This window comes from Arachis duranensis, chromosome 2 (genome assembly GCF_000817695.3).
Source record: "Arachis duranensis cultivar V14167 chromosome 2, aradu.V14167.gnm2.J7QH, whole genome shotgun sequence".
In the NCBI taxonomy this organism is placed as follows: Eukaryota; Viridiplantae; Streptophyta; class Magnoliopsida; order Fabales; family Fabaceae; genus Arachis; species Arachis duranensis.
The window spans coordinates 4,091,224-4,107,072 of NC_029773.3; the positions used below are offsets into that span (position 1 = coordinate 4,091,224).

The 15,849-nt window shown below is 32.8% G+C and overlaps 2 protein-coding genes across 2 annotated transcripts in view; one reads left to right on the top strand and one right to left on the bottom strand.

Annotated features, from left to right (window-relative positions):
- The window catches only part of LOC107473007 (putative disease resistance protein RGA3), a 5,151-nt gene extending 4,182 nt beyond the window's left edge, over positions 1-969 (bottom strand). The window contains exons 1-2 of the mRNA XM_016092536.3: positions 877-969; positions 662-673 (exon numbers count right to left, since the gene is read on the bottom strand). The gene's annotated coding sequence lies outside the window, so the exon portion shown is untranslated. The remainder of the gene's footprint in view (positions 1-661; positions 674-876) is intronic.
- Positions 970-7,834: 6,865 nt separating this feature from the next.
- Positions 7,835-10,156, top strand: LOC107472935 (vacuolar-sorting protein BRO1). Its single transcript, XM_016092459.3, has 3 exons — positions 7,835-8,612; positions 8,697-9,701; positions 9,798-10,156. Exons 1-3 carry the CDS (start codon positions 7,920-7,922, stop codon positions 10,128-10,130), a joined length of 2,031 nt encoding a protein of 676 aa, XP_015947945.1. The 5' UTR covers positions 7,835-7,919; the 3' UTR covers positions 10,131-10,156.
- Positions 10,157-15,849: the final 5,693 nt, after the last annotated feature.

The window sequence follows — 15,849 nt, forward strand, 5'->3', positions numbered from 1 at the left end:
AAAATCCAATCAGATTCAAACTACATTAAATTAAATATAATAAAATATATAATTTTTATATAAAATAATTTTTTATATTTTTTATTTTAAAATAATTAATCGCTAAAACTCAAATTAATTCGACCGATTAATCAATTGTTTGACTGCTTTTTTCGATTTTGTATTAGTTTATTATCGATTAATTTTTATCCTCACCAAATTGATTTTATACTACAAAAAACACGTTGAATAACGACCGTTTTTTTATGAATTTGTGACGGTTTTAAACTGTTGCAAAACAACATACCGACGCTTTTGAAAACATCGTGGATTAACCAAACCAATTTCGATTCTAAACAATGATTTGAAAAACACAGAAATTAGCATTTTTTTGAACTTCTTAACAACTTAAGCGGTTAAATTGCCCATTTGAAGATTTATGATATTGTATTTTTTTTCTTCATGCTTTAATCTACCATTATTGATATTAATTTATTTATTAGTATTTAATTTTCATTACTTTTAAAACAATTAAATAAACGGTGGAAATTGAAACATAACAAAAGAAGCACGAGAAGATGAGATCTAAATCCTTACACTTGAACTAAGACTGAAAATTAGAAACTAAAATTGAAAACTCAAATCTAAATTCTTATTTTAAAAACTAATCAATACATCATACCTCCTGACGTTGCTGAAGTGTGAATAAAGCCAAAGAACATCAAAGAACAGCTCATCATATATTTTGCACCGAAAAAATTCCCACAAAAAAATGTTAAAAAATAAAAACTTTATTAGAAACTTGTTGCATTTGGAAACTACATATTGAGTTTAGTAAACTTAAAAAAATAATAATAAATAAATATAAATTAAAAAAAAAGAAATAAGAAAACAAACCCTTCAAGTAGTGAAATTTTTGGTTATTGCTTGCTTGGATACTCTTGTACTACGTGCAAGAAAATTTAATTAGTGAATATTATTGAAGAAGTGAGCAATGGAGAGACAAAGAAGAGTTTTTTTTTTTTTTTCCGACAGAGAGATCATGAGAGGTGAGTTATATGTATGAAGCTATAGAAATTGAAGATAAGGTGTGTAATGGGGTCACATTCACATACTTAATTGACTTACTATTCCTAATCATGCCTTCATGCACTGATCCTCTTTCAAAAAACAAGAGCATTAAAGAAGGACCACCTACTTCAGGATAGACAATTAATGCTCTCATTCTAAATGATCACTCACATGTTGGAGAAATTACTGATATTTTCTTTTAGTCTAAAAATAACTTGAACAAGCGTAATAATTCGTGTCATGTATGCGATAAAATTAAAATTATAATTTTAAGTTGTTTTGTTAAAATTAATTTGAATTACAATTATTTGATTAATAAAAAAGTAACATGCCATGTATTAATCGTTTTTTCTTATTTTAATGTTAAATGGATCAACTCTAATGTAGTTATTAATCGTTTTTATTAATCTACTCTAATGGCGAGTTCGTGATGTCGCGACGGGTGGGCGGCGATGGCGAACACATGACGGCATGACAGGTTTATTCTCTATGTCGTTGAGTGGCCGCTAGATTTGTTCACTTATTTAGGTTTATGGTTGTTTGTGGGTTTGGTTGTAACAGATAACAGTTAGACTCCAATATAATGAGATTCATGATCCTAATAAGGAGAAGAGGAGAATTGCTAGGTAAATTTATGAAAATAGGTGAAGTAGTTAAATGGGAAATGCCACATTATATGCAAATATTTCATTGACAGTTGTCTTATTTCGGTCCTATTTTTCTCCTGTAAAGACATAATTTATCGAGATCTCGTCATTTTCACAATTTTCAGGTACCTGAACGTCTTCTGGCGTTAAAACTATATCAGAATTTTGGACAACTGCATGTGTCTTTACTATGTCTTTTTCAAGAGGAATAGTATTTACCTCTTTTCTTTTTCGAGAATTTTTGTCTTTGGAACCGACAGGCCTGTCACGCTTCTGGTGTGAACTTGTTTCAATGGGTATTTGTTCGACTGGGACATCAATTCGAATTGGGGCATTTTTTGCTGGTATATAAGATTTGGTTATCCTCTTTGTATCGGAAAATGCATCAGGCAATTCATTTGCTATTCTTTGCAAATGTATAATCTTTTGAACTTCTAGTTCACATTGCCCTGATCGAGGATCCAAATGCATCAAGGATGATGCATTCTAATTAAGTTCCTTTTCAGGAAGCTTATTCTCTCCCCCTAATGTTGGAAATTTTGATTCATCAAAATGACAATCTGCAAATCGAACTTTAAATACATCCCCAATTTGTATCACAAGATACCTTACTATAAAGGGAGAATCATATCCAACATATATCTCCAATTTTTTTTGGGTCCCATTGGATCCCATTTTTTATAAGATAACTTTGCTTTTTTTTTCTTCTTATTATTACGGTGTTTTTTTAGCTTCTCACGTATATTTTGATGTTTTTTTTATAAAATTTTCTGTAACTGTTATTTGATTATTTTTATCATTTACTATTTTTTATGCATGTTATTTTTTTATGCAATTTGAATTTATTTATTTGTTTTATTTTATACAATTTTATTATTGATTTTTGCATATTATATTTATTATTGTTATTTTTTATAATATAAATTATTAATTATATTAAAAAGACTAAATTAAATAAAAAACTAATTATAAAACTTTTATTAAAATTATAAGTAGTAAAAAATTATAATAAAAAAATACTAAAAAATGACTGAAAGAAAGTACTCTGGTTTGAAAGAGTACTCTGTATAAATTAACCTTATGTATATTGATATTTTATGTATTTTATTGGTGATTTATCATTTAACATAGTAATTCGTTTATGCTACGATAAGAATGGATGTCCGATGAAATTTGAATATTTGAATTTGTTGCATGTATAAATAAAAGACAACGTCTTTGGCAACGGACTCACTACAATAATATATAAATTCTCCCTCTTCTCTGTCTCTCTATGGTATAAACAGTAACATATATAAATTAGTAAATATATGAATCACTTCTATTACAGTGAGATAATAGTATTGGTAAATATTAATATTAAAGTCTTCTATCTATACTTTTTTATTTTATATTTATTTTCTCTTCCTTATTTATTTATCTTACAACCCGTTTATCAGCACGAAATTTTGATCAAAATTTAGGAAGATTCGGGTACTAAATTTTTATTATGTCAAAAGTCTCTCATATTAAATTTAATGCTCTTGATATATCTGGAAACAACTGCTTATCATGGATACTAGATGTCAAAATCTATCTTGATTCGATTGATCTTGTGTAACACGCACCCTATCACCCTAAGTTTTACCATAGCCATAAACTAAGGACGATAAAACAGTATATAATCAAGAAATAATAAAATTAGAAACCCGATAAAAGGAATAGAAGATCAAAGACGTATAAAATAGAGATACAAAGCGCGAAATATTCACACACGATAACTAAAGCGCGCAAGCATGAATAAGTCACTGCTTGCAGAGTTTAGGCCGACTAGTTAAGATTACAACAGAGTTTTTATATTAAAACAACTAATATCCTATCTCTTAAACTTTTCCAAAGGGGGCGAATTTTCACCCTGCCCCGCCCATCTTTAATCTAGTTACTACTCGCCTCACTTTTACCTGCGAATAGTAAAAAACTAAACCTTAACCCGTCTTTGCAGGTATGTTCCTGCAGCTGCCCTTATAACCATCAAATTACATTTTAAAATTTACAATAAAATCATCACATCCATACATAAATTGAAAGAATAAATCTCTACATTCAAGTCATAATCCTAATCAAGTCCAACCAAATATTTTAAATTCACACGCGCACGTTTACTACCGTTGCTTCTTCTTCTTCTTCTTTCCTGCTGTTGTGTCTTCTTCTTCTTCTTCTTCTTCTTCTTTTCCTTTTTCGTTGTTTTTCTCTTTCGTTATCGTCATCACCACCAACAACAACATTTATGTTGTTAACATCTTTATTGGTTCTCATCTTCTCTGGTGCCATTATTAAATAATTTCGATTCATTTCTTAGTTTATTTGAGGTTCATCTGGATCCAGAAATAAATTCGATGTGTTTTTTATGATGATTGAAATTTTTTTTTACTGCTTGTTCAAATCTGAACTAATTTCGATTCATTTGTGAATTAACTGAGGTTCACTTGATGCTGTTGTTAAGTATTGACCAAATTTTTTATTTCTTAAGAAATTTTGGTTCATTTTTTAGTTTAATTTAGGTTTATTGGGTTTCGTTTCGCTTAAACTTGTAGAACTTGTTCGTGTGTGGTTGTTTAGTTTATTTTTGTTCAAATCTGAACTAATTTCGGTTCATTTGTGAATTAACTGAGATTCACTTGAATTTCTTTTGCTCATCTTCTGCTTTGTCTTCTTCTTCTTTTTTATCTTTTCTTCTTAATTTTCTCCTTCTTATTTTATTTTTTCAAAATTCTTTTTTTTACTCTTTTAAGAGGAATAAAATCAAGAAGAAGGAACGCGAATAAGAAGGAGGGAAAACACGAAGAAGAAGGAAGAGGAATGCGAAGAAGGAAGAAGAGAAACGCGAAGAAGTAGAAGAAGAAGGAGGAGGAGGAGGAGAGAAATGCGGAAACGTTTACGTAGTTGGAGCGTGTTTTCACGCTCCACTAATGAAACTAATCTTTGTTGGGTTTGAGCCAACTTAGTTGGATTTAGTTGTCAAAAAGATTTAGATGTATAGTAACTCTCAAATTGAAATATAAACATAAGATTCATAAATATCAAATAACAATAAATTAAAAAACTAATGTTTAATCACCAAATAAATTTAACACAATATCAAGAAATTACAACACTACAAAACTAATGTTTAAAATGACGGATATGGGCTTGATGTCTTACTTTCTTAGCATTGAAGTAGTTCAAAAAGATGATAAAATTTTTTATTTCTCAGAAGAAATATGCAAATAATATTTTGAAGAAATTTCAAATGGAGCACTCAAAATTAGTTTCTACTCCAGCCGAAGAGAAGTTCAAGTTACTAAGAGAAGATAAAGAAGGGACAGTAAATCCTACATATTACAAAAGTTTGATTGGAAGTCTGAGGTACTTAACTGCAACCAGACCAGATATCGTGTTTGGAGTTAGTTTGCTTAGCAGATTTATGGAAGATCCTTTGTACTAACCATTTGCAAGCGACAAAATGGATTTTTCGATATATCAAAGGTACTTTAAGTGATGGTATTTTTTATGAAAATACTAATGAAGTGAATCTTGTCAGTTACACTGATTATGATTGGGCTGAAGATATAGAAATAAGAAAAAGTACTTCGAGATTTACATTTCATCTTGGTTCTGGTGCAATTTTATGGTCATCAAAGAAACAAGCAGTAGTAGCACTAGCACTCTCTGCAGTAGAAGTAGAATATATACCAGAAGCAAGTTGTGCAACGCAAGCAGTTTGGCTCAGAAGAATTCTTGAGGAATTGAATGAGAAACAAAGTACTCCAACAATAATATTTTGCGAGAACAAGTCAGCTATTGCACTTTGCAAAAATTCAGTATTCCATGAAAGATCGAAGTATATTGATATTCGATTTCACAAAATCACATAGTTGGTAAATAAGTAAGAAGTTGTGATCAAGTATTGTCCAACTAAAGAACAAATTACAGATATATTTACAAAACCATTGAAGACCGATTTAGTTTACAAATTGAAGAAGATATTTGGAATGATAAATTCTACAAAATTGATTTAAAGGAGACAATGTTAGATAATTAAATCAACTTGCAAAAAATCATTCACCACCATTATATACAAAAGTTTAGTCAAATCTTGGTCAAAAATTGAAGGAAGTAAAATTTGCAATGTATATGGGATACAACTAAAAAAAGTTAAAAAGGATCATGGTCAAATATGAACAAAAGAATGTTTAGTATTTGTTTTGAAGAATTTTCTCTTTTGTTGTTTTGAGTGTTAGCGAGTTTGAGAGATGAAAAATATAATAACCTTAATTATTTGAGATGAAAAATTTTCTCTTTTATTGTTCAAATCTGAACTAATTTCGATTTATTTGTGAATTAACTGAGGTTTACTTGATGCTGCTGTTAAGTATTGACTAAATTTTTTATTTCTTAAGAAATTTCGGTTCATTTCTTAATATAATTTAGGTTCCTTTGATTTTGTCTCACTTGAATTGTTGAACTTGTTCATGTGTGGTTGTTTATGTAGTCTTTATTCAAATCTGAACTAATTTCGATTCATTTGTGAATTAACTGAGGTTTACTTGATACTGCTGTTAAGTTTTGACCAAATTTTTTATTTCTTAAGAAATTTCGGTTTATTTCTTAGTTTGATTTAGATTCATTGGGTTTCATTTCGCTTGAACTTGTTGAACTTGTTCATGTGTGGTTGTTTAGTTAGTTTTTGTTCAAATCTAAACTGATTTCGGTTCATTTGTGAATTCACTGAGGTTCACTTGATGCTGCTGTTAAGTATTGACCAAATTTTTTATTCCTTAAGAAATTTCGATTCATTTTTTAGTTTAATTTAGGTTCGTTTGGTTTCGCTTCGCTTGAATTTGCTGAATTTGATTATGTGTGCTTGTTTAGTTAGTTTTTGTTCAAATCTGAACTAATTTCAATTTATTAATGAATTAACTGAGGTTCACTTGATGCTACCGTTAAGTATTGACCAAATTTTTTATTCCTTAAGAAATTTCAGTTCATTTCTTAGTTTAATTTAAGTTTATTTGATTTCATTTCACTTGAAATTCTCTTGCTCATCTTCCGCTTTGTCTTCTTCTTCTTTTTCATCTTTTTTTTTTCTTCATTTTTTCAAAATTCTTTTTGATTACTCTCTTAAGAGGAATAAAACCAAGAAGAAGGAACATAAAGAAGAAGGAGGGAAACACGAAGAAGAAAGAGGAATGCAAAGAAGGAAGAAGGGAAACGCGAAGAAGTAGAAAAAGAATGAGGAGAAGCAGGAGAAACTAATTTAGTTATAAAAAAGACTTAAATGTGTAGTAACTATCAAATGAAAATATAAACATAAGATTCATAAATATCAAATAACAATAAATTAAAAAACTAATGTTTAATCACTAAATAAATTTAACACAATATCAAGAAATTACAACACTACAATATAGCAATAAAATAAATCACACTAGATATAAATGAGTCTTCATCTTATTAACTTTGTCATTTTTCAACTCTTCATCATCATTAATAATTTGGAATAATGTTATTGCTTTGTATTTCTCCTCTAGATGACCAACCATGAAATAATCTAAATTTACACTCACAATAAAAAAATATATAGATTAGTAAAAAAATAAAAAATAAAAAAATTTAAATTAAAAAAAAATCCCAAACAAACACCAAATAAGAAACAGTCAAGTAACTATAACCAAATAACCAAATATTTTCATTATTTTCTTTTTCCTTCTTTAAAAAATAAAAATACTAATAAACTCTAGATTTTGGACATTAAAAAGCAGTGATCCGAATGCACGGTTCTGAAATTTCCCAAAGGAAAATATGAGTTTCTACTTTCTATTAGGTCAAATTAGAGTTCACAAACTATAATTTAAATATGTAATATAAGGCACAAAGCTAATTAATAATACACAAATTTGAGAAGATAATTGTAGAAAAATATATAAAAACAGGAGTAAATTTTGTGTTTGGGCCTCCACATTTTTTGCTATATGGTTCTAGTGGATTCGAGTTTGGTTGAACAAGGATCTCCAATGCAAGTGTGGCTTTAGGCCCGTTTTAGTAAAAAAAGAAAAAAATTATTGGATAGCTTCTTAGGTTAAAGGGGAATGAGAGGGATGTACCCAAAAAGATAAAAGGGGAATGAGACGGTGCGAAATTTACAAATTCAATTCACTTTCGTCGATTTTCTGATTCCTAATCCTGTCCTGATTCGCCGCCGCCATGAGCAACGATAATCTGAGGTTGCCGAACCCGAACCCGAATCCGGAAGGGATGCTGGCAATCCCAGTGAAAAAGACTGATCCGGTGGATCTGTACCGGCCGTTACGCAAGTTGGTAGCGAGAAAATACTCAGAGAGCGATGCAGAGAAAGTTGAAAGCGTTCTGGAAACCCTAAACAAATGCCGCAGCGACATGGTGGAGCGAGGGGACCTCTCCCTTCCCAAGCTCCGTGACTGCCTCATCCACTACTTCAAATGCCTCTGCATGGTTGAGCCACTCTTCACCGCTATCTCCTCCGACGCCGACCCCATCCTCTTTGTCTGGTACGACGCCTTCTCCTCTGGGAAGGAGTGTTGGGTTCCCTATCAGCCCAACTGCATCCAATTGGAGAAGGCTGCTGTTGTCTTCAACCTTGGCGCCGTATGCAGCCAGATTGGAGCCTCTAGCGAGCGTACCACCGCCCATGGCCGTCACCTTGCAATAGATGCCTTCAATGCCGCTGCCAATTTCTTCTTGAAACTCTGGAAGGTTTTTGCCAAGGACGTCTCCGCCACCCTCGACTTGACTCTCCTCTTCGCCGAGAGTCTTCACTGCCTCTTCTCTGCTCAGGCTTTGGAGCTCAATTTACAGCAACAACTCAACAACAACAGTTCGGCTTTCCAAAAACATCGATGTGCCATTTCATTTAAATCGGCCAGTCTTGACTCTTGATTGATTTTACATTTTAGATTTTCAATTGGATGAGAAGATGATGAATTGATGATGATGATGTTGTAGGTTTCTGAGCATTATCGGAGAGCATATGATCTGATACAAAGTGATTCGGCTGCAATCGAACATGTCTCCTCATTTGATCAAACCTGGATAACTCATCTTTACCAGAAGGTGAAATTCTGTGAGGAGGAGGCTCTTCAGATGCGATCATCCATCCTACCCAAATCCCAGCTACCTGTCCAAGCTTGTATTCTTGATCATGATGCAGAATTTGTCACTGAAAAATTCGCTAAAGGGATTCGCAGGCGCGCGTACCAGTGGATACCCAAGCTAGAAGGAATATACCTTGACCTCGTCCTTTCCAAGGACATCCCTTTCAAGATTATTGATGGTGGAAAGCTGGTGGCTCACCCATGGGACATGCCTCCTCCTTATCCAACAAAATTTGCAATCCCCTCATCTTCGTCTTCGTCACATCTTCTGGCATTGCCTTTGAAGAAGAGTAATCCCTTGGACCTGTACCAGTCCCTGCGCAATTACTTTGTAGTCAAATTCTCTGAGAGCATGGCAAAGAGAGTAGAAGGCCTTTTCGAAATGGTAAACAAATTGCGTAGTGAAATGCTGCGTGATGACCTCTCTCTACCCATGCGGCGTGACTGCCTCATCCGCTATTTCAAATGCCTTTGCATGATTGAGCCTTTGTTCCCTATGACAACCGCACCCAACCCACCTATCTTTGTTTGGTACAATGCCTTCTTCCCAAAAATCAAATCTTCTCAGCACAACATCCATTTGGAGAAGGCCTCTGTTCTCTTCAACCTGGGAGCCCTTGGCTCCCACATTGCTCTCTCCTGCGATCTCACCACCATCCAAGGCCGGCGTATTGCTATAGACGCCTTACATGATGCTTCATATTGGTTCTTAATACTAACGCATGAGGCTGAGAAGGCATCTGCCCCTGACTTGTCAATAAGCTCCGCCCAGATACTGCGCCGGATAATAACCTCTCAGATTGCTTATTTGGAATGCGAGCTTCCTCATTCCCATTCCCATGGTGGTGGATATCCTGTATGTATCATCATCTAGCTTTTCAGTTGATTTTTTCTTAGCGCAATTGATGATGTCAATATTGATTTGTTAAATTGTGTGATTGGGATGATGTAGGTCTCTCTGCTTTATCGGAAAATTTATGATCTGATGACATTCGGACCTTTAGCTGGGAAGCTTGTTCAATCCTCGATACCTCAATTTATTGAGTCGAAGATGAAAACCTGCCGTGTTCAAACTGGTCTTGATGTCACTGAACTATTTCTTTCTGGGTATTGTGAGGCTCAATCCCTGCTTCGAGAGGCATGTCAAACACCATGCTTGAACCTTCTCTCCGACGTTGGCCCTGACAAGATTACGGATGGAATACTGTGGCCAATTTTAGAGGCAGTAACATCGGCATTGGAGGAGATGAACTTGTCCGGGAACACTCCCATGGAGGAAAACTAAACAAGTTTAGGAATGAACTTTTTATATAAGGGAAAAAGACAAATAGGTCCTGATTTTTTTAATTTTTGGCAAATACATCCCTGACAAAATTTAAATACAAAAAAGTTTCTGACTTTAATAAACGGAGGACAATTTAGTCCTTCCGTCTATTTACCTCTCATACACCTAACGGAACTGGCTGACGTGGCTGAAACGGTGTCCAGGTGTTCGTTACGGCGCCACGTTGGAAGGGGAAAAAAGTTCGAAGGACAAATAAGTCCTTGGCGTCATTTTACAAATAAAGTTCGGAGGACAAATAGGTCCTTGAGAATTTTTTTTTCAAAATTAATAAACTCATTTCCTAAATTCTCTCATCTACCTCTCTCCATTTTTATATTTCTCTCTACTATTTTTACTCTATATATAATTATATTTTATATTAGTAATTTGACAAATCAAAATATGTCATTCGATATTTTTTTACAATTAAAATATTTTAAATGTAAAATTATACACATTAAATTATTTTAAATTTTAGATAACGAATGTTAAAATTAATTACTAATAAAAAATTAGACTTTTTCATATAAAAATAATAACTAAAAATCTTATTATTTAATTTTTTATCTGCAGATATCTTGGTTTTCTTAGTCAGAAACTTTTGTCAACTTACGACTTTTTTGTAAAAGTAGTTTGATTTTATAAATCTTTTGTGTCATGCATAATTTATACTGTTAGAACAAAGTGAACTATAATTTAAAAAAAATATTCTCGTAATGTTATTATGCATAAAAATACTAGTTTTAATATAATACACAAATGCACTAATGCTAACTTAATACATGAATAATGCACAAATGAACTAATGCTAATTTGATGCATAAATGAACTCATGCTAACTAATGCCACTGGTATGATGAAAACTGAACTAATGCAATTTAACAAATTCTAATATAATACACAAATGCACTAAAACTAAACTAATGCAATTTAAGAAAAAAGAGTAGAAACATAAGAAGCCCAATTTCTACAATTTTAATACAAATAATTTAAATTATAGAATAAAACAAGTTAACTAGATTTCAAAATACAAGCATAATTTTATCAGAAATTATTTTTATTATGGAAAAAAAATTGGTGTTTTGGTTGAATATTGACATTTGAAGTGTATTACAGTATTGTAGAAATTATTCAACACGCCTCCACGTATTGGCTAAGATGAGTGCCCCCCACGTGTTGACTTCCCACAAAAAAATTCACCCATCTATAATTACACCACATTCTCCCATTTTCAACAAAAACATCAATATTTTTTCCATACAAAAAAAATTAGCCTAATTTTATAAATTAAATTCTCATACTAGAAGTATAATAGAAGTATAATGAAAAAAAAATTCTCAAGGACCTATTTGTCCTTCGAACTTTATTTGTAAAATGACGTCAATGACTTATTTGTCTTTCGAACTTTTTTCCCTTTCAACGTGGCACCATAACGGACACCTGTACACCGTTTCAGCCACGTCAGCCAGTTCCGTTAGGTGTATGAGAGGCAAATAGACGGAAGGACTAAATTGTCCTCCGTTTGTTAAAGTCAGGGACTTTTTTGTATTTAAATTTTGTCAGGGATGTATTTGTCAAAAGTTTGAAAAGTCAAGGACCTATTTGTTCGTTGATACTAGAACTCTTTGTGAATATATTATACTCGTAATTTTGTTTGTTGATGTGTGAATGTATTCCATAATATTCCTCACTAATTTGTATGCCTCTGATCTCGTAGCCATTGTTAGTTTTTGTTGCGTATTGGTAGATAGAACGTTTCAATGTATTCCTTCATATTATACGCTTTATTATGTCTGCTAGGATGCTTGAAACGTGGTATTGACGATAACTCCATTGTATAGACCTTTTCATGACCAGGGGGAATGTATTCGTTGTAGCCAGAAGATTAACTAACATATCTAGGATTTACTGAACATAGTGGACCTAAACTTTCATTTTGATTACTTTATTGCTTCTATTTTTAGTTAGATTAAATAGTATATGCAAATTTTGCATTACTAACAAATCCAACATGAAGTGGAGATGAATTATGATAAAGAGTTTACTTAGGGCAGGTTTTAACATGTTCAGGGGTGGTAAGTTTTTTGACCAGTAGAATTTAAGATTTATATATTTGCTATAGAACAAGGAAACCAAGCTAATTACTATAGAATCCCACATTTAGGATTCCCCCCTCCCCTCTTCTTTTGAGGGTTTCATATTTAGGATCATGAGATGTTATTTGTCTGCTGTTGCGATGGTTAGTTACTTAGCTTTGTATTTTGACTATTTTCTTTTGGTCTGGTTATTTTAACTTCTAATGCCAGCTGTTCTATTATGATATATGCAGTTTGCACTTGCTCTAAAGTGGCCTGATTATCTAAAGACAATGCATCCTATTATTTAGGATAACCTACAAATCTTATAACCACCCTTTGACCAAGTTTATATCAATTATAATAACGAATTAACACCTACACCTAAATATATTGTCATTAAAAGCTTTACACCCCTGCTAATGTACAATTACAAGAGTTTAAGCTTATTGATTTATAAATTTATTGCTTCTGTCTCATTCATGAGTGTAAGAAATATATATTTTCTTTAGTTCCTTGATCTGATTCTAGAATATGTTGCGATGATTACTTATTTTAACAATTTATATGTATATATGGCCATTTGTAACTATTTAGTAGGGCCATGCTGGGGTAGCTATAGCATTTGGATATCTTTGTAAATGCTAGCTTGCCTACTTGTGTTATCTTCTTTTTCTTTCTTTCTTTTTTATTTTGTTGTGTTTTTTTGTTGGCTAGGTCTTGGTCGCCATATTCTTCTCATGATTAAAGCTGGATACTTTCCTAATTGGCTTTTGTATGATCTATGAAAGCAATGAAGATGGTCTATAAACAAAATAAGGTATATGCTAATCCCTTTTATGGTACTTGATGCGTGAGCATCTTGTCTATCTTTTCCTAGTAAATTTGCATCTAAATTGTTGAGTTTAATTTAGAATTAATTATATTTTAGCCACTATGGATGCTGTTTTGAGTTTTGTGAAATTTTATTTATTTTAGGTAGCATTCGGAGGAATTTGATGAAGTTTCTGCAGAGAAGAAGAAGAAACCAAAGAGATAACCAGTGAAGACCGACGCGGACGCATGGCTCACGCGACCGCGCGGAATGGAGAAATCGCAATGACGCGAACGCGTGGACTGGAATCTGCACAAATGACGCGAGCGCGTGGACGACGCGGACGCGTCACATGCGCGATCTGCAATAATACAGAAAATGCTGGTTACGACTTCTGGACTGTTTTTGACCCAGTTTCCAACCCATAAAATACAGATTAGAAGCTGCAGAATGGACAAAGCAAGTGGTCCCCACCCATTAACTGAAGATCTGTTAATTAATTCGAATTTAAATTCAAATCTTATCTTTTAGGAAAAGATATTATTTTTATTTTTAGATAATTAGATTTTAAATTAATTAGGATTAGTTATAAAAAGGGGAGACTTCTCTTCTATTAGGTACAACATTAGATTAGAGGAATTCCATCAGGAAATTCTATACAAATTTACATTCTACATTCCATGAGCAACTAATCCTCCATTGTTAAGGTTAGGAGCTCTGTCTATTTCTATGGATTAATTTTATTGCTTTTTCTATTTTAATTTATGATTGGATTTATAATTTAAGAATTGTTTTCGCTCTTTATTTTATGAATTTGGGTGGAACGGAAGTATGACCCTCTTTCTATTTGAGTTCTTGTATAACTTGGAAAAGCTCTATACTTGAACAACAGCTTGAAAACATATTCTCCTAAATTTTAATTATTTGAATTTAATGGGATACGTGACATATAATCCCCTTATTTTTGGGTAATTAGAGTTTTTGTGGCATGAAAACTGAAAATTGATTTTTACCCTCTAATTGGAATTAATTGACCAAGGAATTGGCAGTTGATGAACTTTAGAGGAAACTAGAAAGGTTTAAGGAATTAGGGTCTAGTCACATATAGTTTGCCATAAATTAAATCCTACATAGTTAAAATAGTTAATAAGAAAAGTTAATCCGAAAAAATAGATAACTCTGAAGCCTTAACTGTTTATCCATATTTTATTCCCAATTTATTTAATTGTCTATACTTTTGATATTTTGAATTCAAACTTAAATCTTTTGAACATCTCAAAACCAATTTTTGCTTGTCTAACTAAACCAATCAATCAATCATTGTTGCTTGATCCATCAATCCTCGTGGGATCGACCCTTACTCACGTAAAGTATTACTTGATACGACCCGGTGCACTTGCCGGTAAGTAGTGTGGGTTGTAAATTCCGCACTAAGTTTTTTGCGCCGTTGCCAGAAATTGATTGTGATTGACAACTATTAGTTGTTTGATTGCTTAGATTAGGCGTTTTAGTTTTAATTTTATTAAAAAAAATTGCTTTGAATTTAAAAAAAAAGAAAATTTTGACGGTATTATATATATTTAAAAAAAAATTAATAAATAAATAGCACTAATATTTTTTTAATTTCTGAATTTAAGTTTGGTGTTCCCCAATTAATTTTATTTTAATTCTTAGAATTCTGTTCTTTCTTCTTTGCTTGCTTGTTAACCACATGGTGCATTTAATCATGTTTGGTGTTTTGTGCTGAGGAAAAATAATGGAGAGAAATCACATGGGTTACTACTCACACCCGAGTAGTAATTCATATTATGGTGGATGGAGGAACTATCAAAATTTTGGTTGGCAAAACCAAAACCAAAGAAACTTCAATGCTCCATGTTCCAACTACCAAGAACCATCATCTTTCTACCCATATCAGGAGCCACCATCATATATTGAGACTTCTCAGAAGAAGAGTGTTATGGAAGTAGAAACTCTTAATGCTATCCTTACCCAGAACAAGCTTATGACTCAGCAATTAAGTCTACTTACTCAACAGATGAGTGGCATGCAAGTCCCAACTATCAACACCCAACACCCAAATTTTGAGTGGGAGAGCAACCTCAGAGGCCACAAAATTTTAATCATAGTGCTCAGGATAGTTTTCAACAGAATAATTTTAATAACCACCAGTTTCAACCAACTCAGCAGGCAAACTCTAAATCCCAAGAAGATCCTAATTGAGAGATGATGATGAGTTTTATGCAGGAAACCAAAGCCTCCATTAGAAATTTGGAAATGCAAATGGGCCCAATAAACAAGCAATTACTTGAGAGGTCTGCAAGTGCATTTTCAAGTGATACAGTGGTGAACCTAAGAGAAGACTGTAAGGTTATTCAACTGAAAAGTGGTAAAGTAGCTGGCTCTGAGACCAAGGTCAATGAAGAGTTAGTTGAAAAAGACAGCTACCAAGAGGAAGAGGTTGAAATTGAGAAAGCTTGCAAAGAGGTGGAAGAATTCAAAGAAGAACACAAGGGAGTGGAGCTTGCAAGACCTCTTCCAAAGCCATCACCATCCAATACAACATTCAAGTGGGTAAAATTCCTATCCTTAATCCTTACTTTCCCACTTGAATATGGGCTACTAGAGACGGATGGTCAACTTAGAGCTCTTTGTGGCATTAAGAGCAAGAGGAAGATGGTTAGTGACAAGGGATGTCAAGCAAGATTCAATATGGTTGCATGCTCCAAATTGAAGTGCAAGGATTGGTGCAGAGCTCACTTAAATGGGTCTAGAAGGTTGTTTGGATGTC